Genomic DNA, 21,177 nt, shown 5'->3' on the forward strand with positions numbered 1-21,177 from the left:
CATTTCCCTCCTTATCCCTGTTCTAAAGTTCTTGTTGCCCTCTTTGTAGACAGCTTGTTTATCTTGCTGCATCCCATATCAGGCCTAGTTATGCCCACTCAAAGGCCTGTTTTTTTGTGTTCTGACCTTGTAATTCAACTCTATGTACAGCTATTTTTCTGACGTGACTGGAATCTTTCTGTGTCATCAACTTAGGCAAACTGCTGATCTCGGAAACCTGTAACAGACTATTATTTCTTTCAATCCACGATTTCTTACATTACATCCTCAAAGAACTCCAGCAAATTTGTTAAACATGATTTCCCTTTCATAAAACCATGCTGACTCTGCTTGACTGCATTATGATTTTCCAAGTGCCCTGCTACTGCTTCCTTAATGAAGGACTGCAGCATTTTCCCAACGACAGATGTTAGGCTAACTGGTCTATAGTTTCCTGCTTTCTATCTCAATCCTTTCTTAAATAGGGGTGTTACATTTATGGTTTTCCAATCTGCTGGGACCTCTCCAGAGTCTAGGGAATTTTGGTATATTGCAACCAATGCATCCACTATCTCTGCAGCCACTTCTTTTAAGACCCTGGGATGCAGGCCATCTGGTCCAGAGGACTTGTCTTTTAGTCCCATTATTTTACCAAGTACTTTTTCCTTCGTGATAGTGATTGTCTTTAGTTCCCCCCTCCCTGTGGCTCCTTGATTATCCATTATTGGTATGTTGTTAGTGTCTTCTACCGTGAAGACAGATACAAAATATTTGTTCAGAGTCTCTGCCATTTCCCTGTTCCCCATTATTAATTCCACAGTCTCATCCTCTAAGGGACCAAAGTTTACTTTAGCTACTCTCTTCCTTTTGGCCTTTGTAGCAAGAGGGTTCGAGTACAAGGATGTCTTGCTGCAGTTGTGATTCTGTGATTCTGTGAGTTGTACAGGGTCTTGGTGAGACCGCACCTTGAGTATTGTGTGCAGTTTTGGTCACCTTACCTGAGGAAGGACGTTCTTGCCATGGAGGGAGTGCAGCGAAGATTCACCAGGCTGTTACCTGGGATGGCAGGAATGACGTACGAGGAGAGATTGTGTTGATTGGGCTTATACTCACTGGAGTTTAGAAGATTGAGAGGGGATCTCATCGAAACCTATAAAATTCTGTCAGGTCTGGACAGACTAGATGCAGAAAGGATGTTTCTGATGGCCGGGGAGTCCAGAACCAGGGGTCATAGTCTAAGGATAAGGGGTAAGTCATTTAGGACTGAAATGAGGAGGAATTTCTTCACCCAGAGAGTGGTGAACCTGTGGAATTCTCTGCCACTGAGGGTGGTGGAGGCCAGTTCATTAAATATATTCAAGAAAGAGTTGGATATATTTCTTGAGGCTAAAGGGATCAAGGGATATGGGGAGAAGGCAGGGACAGGGTACTGAATTTGGATGATCAGCCATGATCTCATTGAATGGCGGAGCAGGCTCGAAGGGCCGAATGGCCTACTCCTGCTCCTATCTTCTATGTTTCTATACCTGTAGAAGCTCTTACTATCTGTTTTAATATTTCTTGCCAGTTTACTCTCAATTCATCTTCTCTCTCTCGTTTTTTTAGTCATCCTTTGCTCATTTTTAAAAATTTCCCAATCCTCTGGCCTCCCACCAATCTTGGCAACATTGTATGTCTTTGTTTTCAATTTGATACCATCCTTTACTTCTTTAGTTAGCCACGGATGGTGCTCCCTTCTCTTAAAATATTTCTTTCTCACTGGAATATATTTTTGTTGAGAGTTATAAAATATCTCCTTAAATGTCCGCCACTGCATTTCAACTCTCTTACCCTTTTAATTTATTTTTCCAGTCCACTTTAGCCAGTTCTGCCCTCATGTCATTGTAATTGCCTTTGTTTAAGATCAGGACACTGGTTTGAGATACAACTTTCTCGCTCTTCAACTGAATTTGAAATTCAACCATGCTATGATCACTCTTTCCTAGAGGATCCTTTACTGTGAGATAATTTATTAATTCTGTCTCATTACACAGTACCAGACCCTGGTTGGTTCCATTACATACTGTTGTAGGAAACCATCCCGGATACACGCTATGAACTCAAGGCTTCCATGACCAATTTGATTTGTCCAATCAATATGGAGATTAAAATCACCCATGATTATTACCGTACCTTTTTTACAGGCCTCCATTATTTGTTGATTTATATTCTGTCCAACAGTATTGCTACTGTTCAGGAGCCTGTAGACTACGCCCACCAGAGACTTTTTCCCCTTATTTTTTATCTCCACCCAAACCGATTCTAAATCTTGATCTTCTGAGCCAATTTCACTTCTCACCACTGCACTGATCCCATCCTTTACCAACAAAGCCACCCCACCTCCCTTTCCTTTCTGTCTATCTTTCCGAATTGTCAAATACCCTGGAATATTCAATTCCCAGCCCTGATCACCTTGCAACCACCTTGTAATGACGATCAGATCATATCTATTTGTGCCGTCAACTCCTCTATCTTGTTACGAATGCTGCGTACGTTCGGATATAGAGCTTTTAACTTGTCTTTTTACCATTTCTCCTTGTTTTGGCCCCATTTTCTGTTGCACTCTTATTTTTAAAGTCCCTTCCTGTCACACTCTGGTTATTATTTCCCCCATCTTTATCCTGCTCTATTGTTTTCTCATTTCTCATTGACTTTTTAAATTCCCGCCGCAAACTCCGTTCCCTAGCCACTGACTCCATCCCTCTCTCTAACATCTGTCTGAGGCTGAACCACATTGTTCGCAACCTTGGTGTCATATTTGACCCTGAAATGAGCTTCCGACCACATATCCGCAGCATAACAAAGACCGCCTACTTCCACCTCTGTAACATCGCCCGTCTCCGCCCTTGCCTCAGCTCATCCACTGCTGAAACCCTCATCCATGCCATTGTTACCTCTAGACTTGACTATTCCAATGCACTCCTGGCTGGCCTCCCACATTCCACCCTACGTAAACTTGAGATCATCCAAAACTCGGCTGCCCATTTCCTAAACTGCACCAAGTCCCGTTCGCTCATCACCCCTGTGCTCGCTGACCTACATTTGCTCCCGGTTAAGCAGCGCCTCAATCTCAAAATTCTCATCCTTGTTTTCAAGTCCCTCCATGGTCTCGCCCCTTCCTATCTCTAATCTCCTTCAGCCCCACAACCCCCCAAGATATCTGCGCTCCTCTAATTCTGCCCTCTTGAGCATCCTTGATTATAATCGCTCAACCTTTGGTGGTAGTGCCTTCTGTTGCCTAGGCCCTAAGCTCTGGAATTCCCTCCTTAAACCTCTCTGCCTCTCTTTCCTCCTTTAAGATGCTTCTTAAAACCTACCTCTTTGACCAAGCGTTTGGTCACCTGCCCTGATTTATCCTTAGGTGGATCGGTGTCAAATTTGTTGTCTCAAAATACTCCTGTGCAGCGCCTTGGGACATTTTACTACGTTAAAGGCGCTATATAAATACAAGTTGTTGTTGTTGAAGAACCAATAGAGGAAAACCCTCCTGTACATCTGAGCTTCTCCATTAGAGTACAATAGTCTGGTAGTTATGATGCTGGACTAGGAGTGCCACAGGATATGCATTAGCGTGCATATGTATCTATAATAAAGCTTTTATATATGTCACAAATTCCTTATTTGGGTATCACTAGTCTGATAGTCACTCCTATAGCTGGACACTTTACCACTTAATGGAGCTCATAGCTTCAGACCCCCATACCTATTATCAGTAGCATCACTAATGCCCTGAGGGAATTTTGCTTTGACCTGACTTTCCATAGTAGCAGATCCGCTAGTTGTAATAGAAGTGTTTCCTAAAAAGTCTTTCAATAACATGTTTTTTTTTCTCCTCAGGCACTGCTAAGCAACCCAAAAATTGATGTGACAGATGGAAAATATGCCTTTAAACCTAAGTACAATTTAAGGGATAAAAAGGCTCTCCTGAGGCTTTTGGACAAGCACGATCAGCGGGGTTTAGGAGGGATCCTCTTAGAAGATATAGAGGAAGGACTACCAAATGCACAGAAAGCTATAAAGGTATCTGTTTAAACATTTTACCAAGACTACATAACTGAGATGCTGGATCGCTTAAATCATACCCCTTGCCAAATATTAGTCCCACTCTGTCCTAAATTTACCAACACAAGCTGCCTCTTTGGGAAAGCGATATGCTACTCACTGTGCAAAGTAATTAAATCTAAACTGTCTGTTCACCTTTCCTTTTCTGTGCTGCCACCTTATTGTGGAGTTTGTGCTTATAGCTGGTGGCCCGGATTTTGGGGTTGCAATACAGGTTGACTATCCCTTATCCGAAAACCTTGGGACCAGCTGTGTTTCGGTTTTCGGAAATTTTCGGATTTCAGAAGGTATTATTTCAGACTGGGAAACTCCTAGCATTCTTTTCACAGGCAGGCTCTGGAAAGCGTCTCTGTAGCTTAGCAACAGCTTCAGAGACGCTTCCAAGCCACGGGCCGAGTGTTTACAAGCTGTTGCTGAGCAACAGTGTTTGTTGTCAAATACGGAGATCTGACAACATTAGCGCTGGTCTGTCCGGAGGTTTGGATAGAATGGCAGCATATCGGATGGGCCGCTGCAGCTATCGGACGGGCCGCTGTATTGTTGGGTTCACTCTCCCGGTACCTCCTTCACACTGCCCGGCTCGGCCTGCAATCTCCTACCCAGGAGGGAACTCTGTGACCCTCTGCCCTGCTCACAGGGAAAGGCAGAGCTCCCTCAGTCACACTTAACATCGAGAGCGAAGGCCGGCGTGTCGACAATCTGCAGGAATTCTTGTTCTGGGCCCTGGAGGACCACTCCTGTCATGTTTTGCGCCACTCGGGTCATGTCGTGCGCACGACTTACGCTGAACGAAAAAACTTTCGGTTTTCAGAGGATTTCGGAAGTTCGGTTTAAGGATAGTCTACCTGTAATGGCGAACTGTCGGCGTTTGCCATCATTACACCTTTGAAACTGACTGCACCTTCAGGATTCAGCGCATATGCAGCTAAATGCGGAAATCTTGAAGTTGCGGTCAGTCACTCCCTGTTCCGCCACAGGCTGTGCTGTGGAACTCCCCATACCTGGCAATAGGTTGAACTGTCGAAAACTTAAGCTTTTCCGGTCTAATTACACTGTTAAACGCCCCATTAAAAAGTTGAGCCTTGTTGGAATAAGTGTAACTGGGGTTTTAATGGTGTATTGACTGCTGAACAACCGTTCTGGCCCTGAAAAACTACTTTTATATTTGCAGAATGTCAAATTTCTCTAATGATAAAAAAATTACTAGCTTTTTAAAATTAATATTTTAAATATTTTTTTAAGTTTGTTTGTGATATTTCACCACCTACCTTAATCCTATGTATGCCCCATCTTTATTTCACTCTCCATAAAATTTTTTAAGAAGTGCAGATAATCAGCGCTTTTTATTTCCTGGTTGGTTGTCTGTGAGAATTCTTCAATGTGGTTGGCTTCTTAGACAGCTTGATGACATCACTGCTGCTCTAGACTTGGGATCCCCTTTTGACAGCGCTACAATCAATTTAACGTCAAGAAAGCTCAAGTTTTCGCCACAGATATCGCAGCTTTCTTTGAGATCAGCGACAATCGCCATCACTTTGCCGCTGACCGTGAATTCCGGGCCAGTATATTATTAGGGTTCAGTTGATAGGTTTTTTTATTCAAATATGAGATGGATAGAATACAAGATTCTTAAATGTGGTGCATCAAAGGATAGCATTCTGTGGACAAATATAGATGAAGATTAAATAAACTTATGAGAGGTATAATGAAAAATTAGAACTTGTGCATTTTATTTAGCAAAATATAAAAAAAACTGACAAAATGGTTAAAATCCTTAATTCTCTGCACCCTTCATTTTCACCCCTTTCCCTCTCACCTCATTCCTCCCCCCTTCTTTCTTCTTTACCCTACCTGTCCTCCCTGCAGTCTGCATCAGTACTGCCGACTGGTACTGATGCATTTTTGGAAATTAGGTGCACTGCGCATGCTCAGACTGCACAATCCAAATTCAGTTCAGAAACACAGGTCTGAGCAAAAATATCAACTTGAAGCCTAGACTTTTCAGAACGATTGTGGCCTTCAATTAAAAATTTCAAAGAAAGAAAGAACTTGCAATTCTGTCGTGCCTTTCATGTACTCTGGCTGTTCCAAAGTGCTTTATAGTCAATTAATTATTTTTGGAGTATAATCAGTTTTATTATGTAGGCAAAAGCTGCCGCAAATTTGCGGAAGAGGTTCACACAAACAGCAGTGAGATGAGTTGCCAATTAATCTGTTATGGTAGTGTTGGTTGAAGATAAATGTTGCCGGGGCACATGGAGAGTCCCACTGTTCTTCAAATATTACCATGGGATCTTATACATCCACCTGAGCAGGCAGGTTTAATGTCTCATCTGAAAAATGGCACCTCCACCAATGCAGTACTCCCTCAATATTGAGCTAAAATGTTAGCCTAGCTTATATGCTCAACTCTTGCAATGGAGGTTGAACCCTCAAACTTCTGACTTGGAGGCTAGAGTGCTGTCACTGTGCCAAGCTGGAGGCTTAGCTGGAGGTTTTGAAAGACAATTCAATAAATACATTTAATCATGTTGTGAAATAGGTATTTTTTAAATGTTTTGAATTTTGTTTAAACCCTTATTTTGGATTACTGAGGGGAGAAGTGGAAATTTAAAAAAAAAATTCAAAGTTTTTTAAATGATTTATGAGAACCTGGTGGCCAGATGGCACAATCAGAGTAATCAGGTTATATAGGTAAAGTTCATATTAAATGTGTATATAAGAATTTATAATGGGGAAAAAGTTGACACAAGTGTGACCAAAAGGGAACAACAAGATGCCAAGTGGCACAGACAGGAAGCAAACACAGATGTATGGTTTTTAAATAAGAGATTATTAAAGACAGAAGGCATAATTTTAAAATGGAGGTTGAATTATATCTGCATGCCCTGATTCATTTATTCCCCTGCCCTCTAAAACAGCCTCATACGTGCTTTTAAGAACATAAGAAATAGGAGCAGGAATAGGCCACTTGGCCCCTCGAGCCTGCTCTGCCATTCAATAAGATCTTGGGCTCAAAGCCACTTCCTTGCCCGCTTCCCATAACCCTTCACTCCCTTATCTTGCAAAAATCTGTCTATCTCCACCTTAAATGTATTTAATGACCCAGCCTCCATGGCTCTCTGGGGCAGAGAATTCCACAGATTTACGAACCTCAGAGAAGAAATTCCTCCTCATCTCAGTTCTAAAAGGATGACCCTTTATTCTGAACCTATGCCCCCGAGTTCTAGATTTCCCCACGAGGGAAATCCCACCCCATCCTCTCTGCATCTAACTTGTCAAGCCTCCTTGGCATCTTATATGTTTCTATAAGATCACCTCATTCTTCTAAATTCCAATGAGTATAGGCTCAACCTTTCTTCATAAGTCAACCCCCTCATCTCTGGAATTAACCTAATGAATCGTCTCTGAACTGCTTCCAATGCAAGTATATCCTTCCTTAAATAAGGAGACCAAAACTGTACGCAGTACTCAAGGTGTGGTCTCACCAATACCCTGTACAGTTGTAGCAGGACTTCCATGCTTTTATACTCCAACCCCCTTGCAATAAAGGCCAGCATTCCATTTGCCTTTTTGATTACTTGCTGTACCTGCATGCTAACTTTTTGTATTTCATGCACAAGGACCCCCAGGTCCCTCTGAACTGTAGTATTTTGTAATCTCTCTCCATTTAAATAATAATTTGCTTTTTTATTTTTCTTGCCAAAGTGGATGACCTCGCACTTTCCCACATTATACTCCATCTGCCAATTGTTTGACCACTCACTTAACCTGTCTATATCCCTGTGCAGATTCTTTGAGTCCTCTGCACAACTTGCTTTCCCACCCATCTTTGTATCATCCGCAAACTTGGCTACATTACACTCGGTCCCTTCATCCAAGTCATTAATGTAGATTGTAAATAATTGAGGCCCCAGCACCGATCCCTGTGGCACCCCACTAGTTACCATTTGCCAACTGGAAAATGACCCATTTATCCTGACTCTCTGCTTTCTGTTAGTTAGCCAATTCTCTATCCATGCTAATATATTACCCCCAACTCCGTGAGCTCTTATCGTATGCAGTAACCTTTTACGTGGCACCTTATCGAATGCCTTCTGGAAATCCAAATACACAACATCCACTGGCTCACCCTTATTCACCCTGTTCATTACATCCTCAAAGAACTCAAGCAAATTTGTTAAACATGATTTCCCTTTCATAAAACCATGCTGACTCTACTTGACTGCATTATGATTTTCCAAATGCCCTGCTACTGCTTCCTTAATGAAGGACGCCAGCATTTTCCCAACGAAGGATGTTAGGCTAACTGGTCTATGATTTCCTGCTTTCCGTCTCCCTCCTTTCTTAAATAGGGGTGTTAGATTTGTGGTTTTCCGATCCGCTGGGACCTCTCCAGAGTCCAGGGAATTTTGGTATATTGCAACCAATGCATCCACTTTTAAGACCCTGGGATGCAGGCCATCTGGTCCAGGGGACTTGTCGTCTTTTAGTTCCATTATTTTTCCAAGTACTTTTTCCTTAGTGATAGTGATTGTCTTTAGTTCCACCTTCCTTTGGGCCCCTTGATTATCCATTATTGGGATGTTGTTGGTGTCTTCTACCATGAAGACAGATACAAAATAATTGTTCAGAGTCTGCCATTTCCCCGTTCCCCATTATTAATTCCCCATTCTCATCCTCTAAGGGACCAATGTTTACTTTAACTACTCAATTCTTTTTTATATACTTGTAGAAGCTCTTACTTTCTGTTTTAATATTTCTTGCCAGTTTACTCTCATAATTCATCTTCTCTCTTTATTATTTTTTTAGTCATCCTCTGGCCTCCCACTAATCTTGGCAACATTGTATGTCTTCGTTTTCAATTTGATACCATCCTTTACTTCCACAGGCAATCGACAAGCACTGAAAAAAATTGAGGAACATAGAAAGTGTAGTGGAGAGATGCAGTAGGAGATTAGAAAGGCTAAAAACCAATATCAAAAAAGCTAGCAGACAATATGAGGATATTTATAACCATATGCAGTTTCCAATCCTCCAATGAGGTTTCTGCCCCTGCCACACTACTGAAACGGCCCTTCTCAAAGTCACAAATTAGATCATATGTAACTGTGACCATGGTAAACTATCCCTACTCATCCTTCTTGACCGATCTGTAGCCCTTGACACGGTTGACCACACCATCCTCCTTCAACGCTTCTCCGTCATCCAGCTGGGTGAGACTGCTCTTGCCTGGTTCCATTCTATCCAGTTGTAGCCAGAGAATCACCTGCAATTGCATTACCCCCACACTGTTACCTCTGGAGTCCCCCAAGGATCTATCCATCACCCCTCCTATTTCTCATCATCTAGGCAACTCAATCTGAAAACACAACTTCCTGTACGCTGATGACGCCCCGTTCTACCTCCCCACCACCTCTCTTGGCCACCCCCCTGTCCCCCCACTCTGTCTTTGATTTGTCACACTGCTTGTCCGACATCCAGTACTGGATAAGCAGACATTTCTTCCAACTAAATATTGGAAAGGCCGAAGCCATTGTCTTCTGTCACTGCCAGAAACTCCATTCCCGAGCCACTGACTCCATCCCTCTCTCTGGCTGAGACTGAATCAGACTGTTCGCAACTGTGATGTCATAGGATTACATAGGATATACGGCACAGAAACAGGCCATTCGGCCCAACCAGTCTATGCTGGCGTTTATGCTCCACACGAGCCTCCTCCCATCTTTCATCATCTAAATCTTTCAGCATTGTTATGTTCATAAATAAATAGACATTCTTATTATGAACAGCTAGCTTCTAGCTAGTCACTTTATTCATGCCATGTTGACTTCTACACAGCATTCATCTTGACTACTGCCTTGTGGGTAGCCCCACTCTTATATACATATAGCTCCACCTAGTGTACCATTCTAGAATGACATGTTACTGATCATTACAAGCATAACCCTCTATTTTCTTCTCCCTCACATGCTTGCCTAGCCTCCCCAATACTATTTGCTTCAACCACTCCCTGTGGTAGCGAGTTCAACATTCTCACCACTCTTTGAGTGAAGAAGTTTCTTCTGAATTCCCTGTTGGACTTCTTGGTGACTATCTTATATTGATGGCCTCTAGTTATGCTCTTCCACACAAGTGGAAACATTCTCTCTCTAATTTTAAAGACCTCTATTAGGTCACACCTCAGCCTTTTATCAAGAGAAAAGAGACCCAGCCTGTTCATCCTTTCCTGATATGTATATCCTTGCATTTCTGGTATCATCCTTGTAAATCTTCTCCGAACCCTCTCCAGTGCCTCGATATCCTTTTTATAATGGCCCAGAAATTCGGGTCGGGGCTTCCCGCGGGTGCAAGCCCCCGAACTGCACTTACCTTGCGCGTCGGCCATTGAGCTCTGGGCTCCCGTGGAATTCCGATCCGGGGCCTGGTCCAGCTGCCGGCGCGCAGTGCTTGCGTATCCCAGGGGTGCAGTTAGTTCGAAGCGTCCCCTGGGATCACGTGGGCCATGGGCAGCCAATCGGAGCAGGAAATGCGCCATTCATAAGTCTGACAGGAAGTGCTGTCAAGACGTAAATGCTGCGGCCCCAAAATAGCACTAAATCTTCAAATAATTTTTTTTTAAATCACATTTTTAAAATAAACTATAAATTACATTAAATAACTATTTTAAACAATAATTTAAATTTTTGAAAAATAATTTTATTTTCTAACGAGGCTAAAATTAAACTTACCTTGCTTTAAAGTATTTAAAAATAATAAACCTGTGGAAAAAATGTTTTAATTTTAATTAATTCACCACTTGTAAAAAGCAGGCCTTACGCCTGCTTTTTATATTTCTAAATTCTGCAGGCTTACCCTCCCGGGAAAACCTGTTTTTAAAAAAAAAAAAAAACGAAGTTCGATGCGCACGCGCAGCCTCCCCCGCGCACGTGTTCGACCTCTGAACCTCTTCGTTCAGAGGAACGGAAGTGCCGGTTTCATGCGCGCGCAGTGCATGCAGGAAACCGGCACTTCCATCGGGCCTACGGGTGAGTACCCCGTGCATACTCACCCGTGGAGACCCGAATTTCTGGGCCAATATGGCGACCAGAACTGTACGCAGTACTCCAAGTGTGGTCTAACCAAGTTTCGATACAAGTTTAGCATAACTTCCCTACTTTTCAATTATATCCCTCTAGGAAATAAACCCGAGTGCTTGGTTTGCTTTTTTTTTTATGGCCTTGCTAACCTGCGTTGCAACTTTGTGATTTGTGTATTTGTACTCCTAGATCCCTTTATTCCTCTACCGCACCTAGACTCGCACCCTCCAAGTGATAAGTGACCTCCCTATTCTTCCTACCAAAATGTAATACCTCACATTTATCTGTGTTGAACTTGATTTGCCAATTATGTGCCCATTCTGCAAGTTTATTAATGTCCTCTTGTAACTTGTTGCAGTCCTCCTCAGTATTGACTATTGCCCCCCTCCCCCCAACCCCCCCCCCCCCAAATTTGGTGTCAACTGCAAATTTAGAAACTGTGTTTTTGATTCCCAAGTCTAAATCGTTAACATAAATTGTGAACAACAGTGGTGCCAGCACTGATCCTTGTGGAACACCTTCTGACACTGTGAATAGCTACCCTTTACTCCTACTCTCTGCTTTCTGTCCTGAAGCAAGCCAGCCAGCAATCCATTCTGCTACTTGTCCCCTGACTTCCGCTATCTCTGACCTTGTTCATCAGTCTATTATGGGGTATCTTATCGAAGGCCTTTTGAAAATCCAGATAAATTACATTTACTGCATTACCACTCTCTGTTACTTCTTCGAAATCCATGTTGACTATTCATTATTATATTGTCGTATTTGACCTCGAGATGAGCTTCTGACCACATATCCGCTCCATTGCCAAGACCGTCTACTTCTACCTCCGCAACATCGCCGCTCTCCACCCCTGCCTCAGCTCATCTGCTGAAACCCTCATCCACGCCTCTGTTACCTTTAAACTTAACTATTCCAATGTTCCCCTGGTCGGCCTCCTATCTTCCACCCTATGTAAACTTGAGCTCATCCAAAACTCAGCTGCCCGTATCCTAACTCATACCAAGTCCTGTTCACCCATCACCTCTGTGTTTGCTGACCTACATCGGCTACTGGTCCGGCAACACCTCAGTTGTAAAATTCTCATTCCTGTTTTCAAATCCCTCCATGGCCTCACCCCTCCCTATCTCTGTAACCTCCTCCAACCCCGACAAGCCTTCGCGATCTCTGCGCTCCTTCAATTCTGGCCTCTTGTGCATCCCCGATTTTAATTGCTCCACCATTGGTGACAATGCCTTCAGCTGTGGAAGTCCCCCCCTAAGCCTCTCCACCTCTCTCTGCTCTTTGAAGACGCTCCTTAAAACTTAGCTCCTTGACCAAGTTTTTGGCCATGTGTTCTAATATCTAATTATGTGATTTGGTGTTTAATTTTGTTTGATAATGCTCCTGTGAAGCACCTTGGGATGTTTTACTATGTTAAAGGCACTATAGAAATGCAAGTTGTTGTTGTTTTGGACATCACACCTCAAGAAGGATTGGCCTTGGTGCGCTGATTCACCAGAATGTTACCAAGGTTTAAAGGGTTAAATTATAAGGACAGGTTGCATAAAGTTGCGGTGTATTTCCTTGCGTTTAGATGGTTAAGGGGTGATCTAATCGAGGCCTTTCAAATGTTAGTGTTTCGCTAGGGTACAGACAGAAAAACAATTTCCCCTGGTGAGGGAATCCAGAACAAGGGACACAATTTTAAAATTAGAGCTGGGCCATTTAGCAGTGAAATCAGGAAGCACTTTTTCACACACAGGGTCGTGGAAATCTGGAATTCTCTTCTGCAAAAGGCTGTGGTTGCTGAGTAAATTGAAATTTTCAAGAGTGAGATTGACAGATTTCTATTAGTTAAGGGTACCTAGGGATATGGATCAAAAGCGGGTAAATAGAGGTACAGATCAACCATGATCTAACTGAATGGCCGCCTCCTGTCCCTATATTCGTATATTAAAAGTGAAAGAGTTTTAACAGTGGGTGGGATTGCTCTGGGACGAAGGTATGGCAGAATAATGGCCCAGAACTTTGGGTCTCCACGGGTGAGTACGCACGGGGTACTCACCCGTAGGCCCAATGGAAGTGCCGGTTTCCTGCATGCACTGCGCATGCGCGGGAAACCGGCACTTCCGTTCCCCTGAAAGAAGGGGTTCAGAGTTCGAACGCGTGCGCAAGAGAGGCTGCGTGTGCGCATCGAACTTCCGTTTTTTTTGCGGGTTTTCCTGGGAGAGTAAGTCTCCAGAAGTTACACATTTAAAAAGCAGTTGTAAGGCCTGCCTTTTACAAGGTAAGTGGTGAATTAATTAAAATTAAAACATTTTTTCCACAGGTTTATTATTTTTAAATACTTTAAAGAAAGGTAAGTTTATTTTTAGCCCCGTTAGAAAATAACTTTTTTTTCAAAAATTTAAATTATTGTTTAAAATAGTTATTTAATGTAATTTATAGTTTATTTAAAAAATGTGATGTTTTTAAAAAAATTATTTGAAGATTTAGTGATGTTTTGGGGCCCGTAGTATTTATAAGTTTTGACAGCTCTTCCTGTCAAACTTATGAATGGGCATTTCCCTGCTCTGATTGGCTCTCCATGGCCCACGTGATCCCAGGGGACACATCGAACTAACTGCGCCCCTGGGATACGCAAGCACTGCGCGCCGGCAATTGAAGCAGGCCCAGGATCGGAATTCCACGGGGGCCCACAGCACAACGGCCGGCGCGCAAGTTAAGTGCAGGTCGGGGGCTTACACCCGCCGGAATCCCCCAGCCCGAATTTCTGGGCCATTATAAATGTATCTTTTTTATAATTGATGTTCAGAACATGGTAGATGATTAGAACAATGCTCTGTACGAACTCAGTACCGCTTCCTGTGCTCTCCATCATACGATCTTGTTTTCCCTCTCCACTCATGACACATACTGCGCTGATGGTTACCTCGATTTCTTCACCCCAGTTCTCATTCCTGTGTTTTCTGTAGATTACCTTTATATTTTATATTATTTTTTCTTAGCTTATTATCCTTCCCCAATCTTCTTCTTCTGCATTTATTCACCTTAAAAGATATTTCTCACTTATTAATTGAACTAAATCCCTCTCTATATATCCATTTTATATACCTGTCCCCTATTATTTACAACTCCCCTCCCCAATTTGGTTTTATCAATCAACTTGGACATCTTCTAAATTATTTACGCACATTATAAGCAGTAACTGTCCTATTATAGATCCTTGACTCGCTTTGCTGGTAATGGCCTTCCATTCTAATGTACGTCCACTTAAACCACCCTTCTGAGTCAGCCAATTTCCAATTCATTTCAATAACCCTTGCCACATTCTGTTTTTTCTAAAATTGTTGCTCAATCCCCTGTGTGGCGTTGTCCCAAAAAATTTTCTAAAATCTAAATATATAATGCCCATTGAGTTCACCTGTCTGTCAGGTCAATCATTTTTTCAGTAAATCCAATAAATTTGTCAGCCATGAGCTGTCTCCATCACCCATTTCCGGCCTTTCCTCAGCTCATCCTCTGCTGAAACCCTCATCCATGCCTTTGTTACCTCTAGACTTGACTATTCCAACGCACTCCTGGCTGGCCTCCCGCATTCCACCCTACATAAACTTGAGGTCATCCAAAACTCGGCTACCCGTGTCCTAACTCGCACCAAGTCCTGTTCGCCCATCTCCCCTGTGCTCGCTGACCTACATTGGTGCCTCGATTTCAAAATTCTCATCCTTGTTTTCAAATCCCTCCATGGCCTTGCCCCTTGCTATCTCTGTAATCTCCTTCAGCCCCACAACCCCCCCGAGATATCTGTACTCCTCTAATTCTGCCCTCTTGAGGATCCCTGATTATAATCGCTCAACCTTTGGTGGCCATGCCTTCTGTTGCCTCAGCCCTAACCTGTGGAATTCCCCGCCTAAACCTGTCCGCCTCGCTACCCCTCTTTTTCCTCCTTTTAGACGTTTCTTAAAACCTACCTCTTTGACCAAGCTTTTGGTCACCTGCCCTAATTTATCCTTATGTGAATCGGTGTCAAATTTTTTGTCTTAAAATACTCCTGTGCAGCTCCTTGGGATGTTTTACTACGTTAAAGGTGCTATATAAATACAAGTTGTCGTCATTGTTGTTGTCTCCCATTAAGCCATACTTACTCCCTCTAATTAATCCATACTTGTCTAGGTGCTTCATTTTTCCATCCTCCAGGATGATGTTCAGTATTTTATCCACTACAGAGGCAGATGTCAGGCTTATTGGCTTGTAGTTCACATGCTTATATTTATGCCCTGTTTTATTAATTGACATCATGTTTCCCATTCTTCAGCATGTAGGTACCTCTCCTGCTTCCACTGGTCCTGTAAAAATACTTACCAAGGCTTTACCAATTTCACTGGCCACTTCTTTAAGTATTCTAGTGTGAAGTCCATTGGGGCCAGGTGCCTGTACCAGTTTTAGTGTCATCAGCCTATCTGTCATCCTCTTATTTATAGTATGAAAGAAATGCTGAAGATAATCCAGGGTGTGAGGTAGGGCTAATTGATTTGGCCAAATAACACTGAACAAACCTTTTCCACTTGGCATTACTAAGAATGGCCAATGTGGCCACTACAGCTGTTCCAGTACAGCTACAACTATCTGACAATGTGGAAAACTGCCCAGGTATGTCCTGTCCACAAAAAGCAGGACAAATCCAGCCCAGCCAATTACCGCCCCATCAGTCTACTCTCAATCATCAGCAAAGTGATGGAAGGTGTCATCGACAGTGCTATCAAGCAGTACTTACTCACCAATAACCTGCTCACTGATGCACAGTTTGGTTTCCGCCAAGACCACTCGGCTCCCGGCCTCATTAAAGCCTTTCCAAACATTGACAAAGGAGCTGAATTCCAGAGGCGAGGTGAGAGTGACTGCTCTTGACATCAAGGCAGCATTTGACCGAATGCAGCATTGAAGAGCCTTAGTAAAATTGAAGTCAATGGGAATCAGGGGTGAAAAACTCTCAACTGGCTGGAGTCATACCTAACATAATGGAAAATGGTTGTAGTTGCTGGATGCCAAATCATCACAGCCCCAGGGCATCATTGCAGGGCTTCCTCAGGGCAGTGTCTGAGGCCCAATTATCTTCAGCTGCTTTATCAGTGAACTTCCCTCCTTCATAAGGTCAGAAGTGGGGATGTTCGCTGATGATTGCAAAGTGTTCAGTTCCATTCACAGCTCTTCCGATAACAAAAAAGTCCGTGCCTGCACACAGCAAGACCTGGACGACATTCAGGCTTGGGCTGATGAGTGGCAAGTAACATTCGTGCCACACAATGCCAGGCAATGACTGTCTCCAACAAGCGAAGTCTAACCACCGCCCCTTGACATTCGATGGCATTACCATCACCGAATCCTCCACCATCAACATCCTGGGGGATCACCATTGACCATAAACTTAACTGGACCAACTACAAAAAGACACTGGCTACCCGAGCAGGTCAGAGGCTGGGTATTCTGCAGTGAGTGACTCACCTCCTGACTCCCCAATGCCTTTTCACCATTTACAAAGCACAAGTCAGGTGTGTGATGGAATACTCTCCACTTGCCTGGATGAGGGTAGCTCCAACAACACACAAGAAGCTCAATACCATCCAGGACAAAGCAGCCTGCTTAATTGGCACCCCATCCACCACCTTAAACATTCACTTGCTCCACCACCGGTGCACTGTAGCTGCAGTGTGTACCATCTGCTGCAGAATACCCAGGCTCGGGAGAATTTTTTTATTGCATTCAGGAGAATTTTTTTAGCCAGTACATAGCAAACCCAGCAAAATAGGGGGCGGTCCTGGACCTAGTTTTAGGGAATGAAGCTGGGCAGGTGGATATTGGATCGTGGGGTTGGATATTGGATCGTGGGGGGGGGTGGTAGTGGGTTACTGGGGCCCCCGAGGGTGCAAGGTCTCGTATGGAGACTGTCCTCCCGCCGTCCGGGTACGCAATGTAAGCATACTGGGGGTTGGCGTGGAGGAGGTCGACCCTCTCGACCAGGGGGTCCGTTTTATGGGTCCTCACGTGTCTTCTCAGTAGGACCGGCCCTGGGGACATCAGCCATGGCGGTAGCGATGTCCCCGATGTGGACTTCCTTGGGAAGACAAACATTTTCTCATGAGGGGTGGCGTTAGTGGCAGTGCAGAGCAGTGACCGAATAGAGTGGAGCGCATCGGGGAGCACATCCTGCCAGCGGGAGGTCGGAAGGCCCCTAGACTTTAAGGCTAGCAGGGCGGCCTTCCAAACTGTCGCATTCTCTCTTTCCACCTGTCCGTTCCCCCGGGGGTTGTAACTGGTGGTCCTGCTTGTGGCAATACCCCTAGCGAGCAGGTACTGGCGGAGTTCGCCGCTCATAAACGATGAGCCCCGGTCGCTATGGATATAGCTGGGGAAACCGAACAGGGTGAAGAGGTCGTTCAGACATTTAATGACCGTGGCACTGGTCATGTCCGGGCAGGGGATGGCGAACGGGAAACGGGAGTACTCATCAATAATGTTGAGGAAGTACACATTGCGGTCGGAGGAGGGGAGAGGCCCTTTAAAATCAACGCTCAGGCGCTCGAAGGGGCGAGTGGCTTTTATCAGGTGAGCCCTGTCTGGTCTATAAAAGTGCGGTTTGCACTCAGCGCAGACTTGGCAGTTCCTGGTCATGGTCCTGACCTCCTCAATGGAGTAAGGCAGGTTGCGGGCCTTGATGAAGTGGAAGAACCTGGTGACCCCCGGGTGGCAGAGGTCATTGTAGAGGGCCCGCAGTCTATCGATCTGCGTGCTGGCGCAGGTGCCACGCGATAGAGCATCCGGGGGTTCATTGAGCTTCCCGGGCCGGTACAAGATCTCGTAATTGTAGGTGAAAAGTTCGATTCTCCACCTCAAGATCTTGTCGTTTTTGATTTTGCCCCTCTGCTTGTTGTTAAGCATAAAAGCAACTGAACGCTGGTCAGTGAGCAGGGTAAATCGTTTTCCGGCCAGGTAGTGCCTCCAATGACGCACAGCCTCCACAATAGCCTGGGCCTCCTTCTCAACCACGGAGTGTCTGGTCTCCGGGCCCTGGAGGGTTCGTGAAAAGAAGGCCACGGGTCTCCCCACCTGATTAAGGGTAGCGGCCAGGGCAAAGTCGGACGCGTCGCTTTCCACCTGGAAGGGGATGGATTCGTCCACTGTGTGCATGGTGGCTTTGGCAATGTCTTCCTTGATACGGTGGAAGGCTAAGCGGGCCTCTGCCGTCAAGGGAAAAGAGGTGGACTTGATCAGCGGATGGGTCTTGTCCGCATAGTAGGGGACCCACTGGGCGTAATAGGAGAAAAACCCTAGGCACCTCTTCAGGGCCTTGAGGCAGTGGGGCAGTGGGAGTTCCATAAGGGGACGCATCCGGTCGGGGTCGGGACCGATGACTCCGTGTTCCACAACACAGCCAAGGATGGCGAGGCGGGTTGTGCAGAATATGCACTTCTCCTTGTTATACGTCAGGTTCAGGAGTTGGGCGGTGCAGAGGAATTTTTCGAGGTTTGCGTCATGGTCCTGCAAGTCATGGCCGCAGATGGTCACATTGTCCAGATATGGGAAAGTGGCCTGCAACGCATTTTGATCGACCATCCGGTCCATCTCCCTTTGGAAGACGGAGACCCCGTTGGTGATGCCAAAGGGAACCCTAAGGAAGTGATAGAGGCGGCCGTTTGCCTCAAAGGCAGTATACTGGCGGTCCTCAGGGCAGATAGGGAGCTGGTGGTACGCTGATTTCAGGTCAGTGGTCGAGAAGACGCGGTACTGCGTGATCTGGTTGACCATATCAGCTATGCGGGGGAGTGGGTAAGCGTCCAGCAGGGTGTAGCGATTTATTGTCCAATCCTATTATTATTTTCTGAGTATCCTGTTACCATGTCCTTAATAATAGATTCTAGCATTTTTCCTACTACTGATGTCAGGCTAACTGGTCTGTCGTTCCCCGTTTCCCCTCTCCCTCCTTTCTTAAATAGTCAGGTTACATTTGCTACCTTCCAATCCGCGGGAACCGTTCCAGAATCGCTGGAAGTTTGGAAAATGACAACCAATGCGTCCACTATCTCTATAGCCACCTCTTTCAAAACCCTAGGATGTAGGCCATCAGGTCCAGGGGATTCATTGGCTTTCAGTCCCATTAATTACAAATATAGGAACCCCGCCCCAACCGCGGTTTTGCCATACGCGGATTTCAGGTATACACGGTTTCCTCCCTGCGACAACTTTTGCCAACTGCGGCAGTGAATTTTGCGTATACGCGGTTTTTAATTTAGGATTAAGGTAAATAACATGATTTTATTACTTTTATATTTTTTATTGTGTTATTTGAACATTTATACTGTATTTACCAACCGCGGTTTTACTAACCACGGGGGTTTTCAGGGACGTATCCCCCGCGGTTGGGGAGGGATTACTGTACTAATTTCTTTCAGCTCCTCATTCTTGCTAGACCCATGGTTTTCCACTATTTCTGGGAAGTTTTTTGTGCCGCCTTCCGTGAAGACAAACACAAAGTATTTGTTTCATTTCTCTGCCATTCCATTATTCCCCATTATAATTTCTCCTGTCTCAGCCTGTAAGGGACCCACATTTATTTTTGCTAATCTTTTCCTTTTTACATACCTACAAAAGCAAAATACTGCGGATGCTGGAAATCTAAAATAAAAACAGAAAATGCTGGAAATACTCAGCAGATCAGGCAGCATCTGTAGAGAGAGTTAACGTTTCAGGTTGATTACAGTCTGTTTTTATGTCTCGCTAGCTTACTCATATTCTATTTTCCCTTTATCAATTTCTTGGTCCTCCTTTGCTGAATTCTAAAATCCTCCCAATCCTCAGGCTTACTACTCTTTTTGGCAACATTATAAGCCTCTTCTAATACTATCTTTAACTTCTCTTGTTAGCCACGGTTGAACCACTTTTCCTGTGGGATTTTTGTTCCTTAAAGGAATGTATATTTGTTGTAAATTATGTATTAATTCTTTAAATGCTAGCCATTGTTTGTCTACCATCATACCTTTTAATGTAGTTTCCCAATCTACCACAGCCAACTCGCCCCTCATATCTATGTAGTTTGCTTTGCTTAACTAACTTGGCAGGGGGATGGGATACGAAGTGGAGCTATAGCAGGGGATGATGCACAGCCAAATATAGAGGAAAAAACAACTCGGCCTGGAAGGCAGAGCAAATATGTAATGGCACAAGGGAGTATGGCAAGGCTGGATGGCATTTATTTTAATGCAAGGAGTCTTGCAAGTAAGGCAGATGAATTGAAGGTGTTGATGAACACATGGGAGTATGATATTGTTGCTATCACAGAGACATGGTTGAGGGAGGGGCAGGACTGGCAGCTCAATATTGAGGGGTATAGAATCTTCAGGCGAGACAGAGGGGGGTGTAAAAGAGATGGGGTGTTGCAGTATTAGTCAAAGAGTCAATTACTGCTGTAAGGAGGGATGCGTTCTTAGCAGGTTCCTCTAATGAGGCCATATGGGTAGAACTTAAAAACAAAAAGGGGGCAAGCACTTTGCTGGGAGTGTACTATAGACCCCGAAACAGTCAGGGGGAGAGAGAGGAACAGATATGTAGGCAAATCTCAGAATTGTAGAAATAATAGGGTAATAATAGTAGGGGATTTCAACTTCCCTAATATTAACTGGGATAGTCAGAGTGTGAAAGGCTTAGAGGGTGCGGAATTCTTAAAGTGCATCCAGGAGAGCTTTTTGAGCCAGCATGTAGAAAGTCCTACAAGAGAGGGGCGGTATTGGACCTAATTCTAGGGAATGTAGCCGGGCAAGTGGTAGATGTGTCAGTAGGAGAGCATTTTTGTGACGGTGACCATAATTCGGTGAGATTTAAGGTAGTCATGAAAAAGGACACAGATGGACCGGAAATAAAGGTTCTAAATTGGGGGAAGGCCGATTTTAATATGGTAAGGCAGGATCTGGCCAAAGTGGACTGGGATCAGCTACTTGTAGGAAAATCCACATCAGTCTTTCAGAAAGGAATTGAGAGAGTA

The 21,177-nt window shown here is 44.3% G+C and overlaps 1 protein-coding gene across 6 annotated transcripts in view; it reads left to right on the plus strand.

The window, feature by feature from the left end:
* gtf2e2 (general transcription factor IIE, polypeptide 2, beta) overlaps positions 1 to 21,177 on the plus strand; it is a 246,407-nt gene that overhangs the window by 158,753 nt on the left and 66,477 nt on the right. For all 6 annotated transcript variants that reach the window (XM_086010207.1, XM_086010198.1, XM_086010176.1 and 3 more), the window contains one exon: positions 3,856 to 4,038. In XM_086010207.1, the coding sequence (XP_085866333.1) occupies positions 3,856 to 4,038 (183 nt within the window). The remainder of the gene's footprint in view (positions 1 to 3,855; positions 4,039 to 21,177) is intronic.

The sequence above is a fragment of the Somniosus microcephalus genome, chromosome 2, assembly GCF_052327205.1.
Source record: "Somniosus microcephalus isolate GS21.2 chromosome 2, FLI_Smic_1.0, whole genome shotgun sequence".
NCBI lineage: Eukaryota > Metazoa > Chordata > Chondrichthyes > Squaliformes > Somniosidae > Somniosus > Somniosus microcephalus.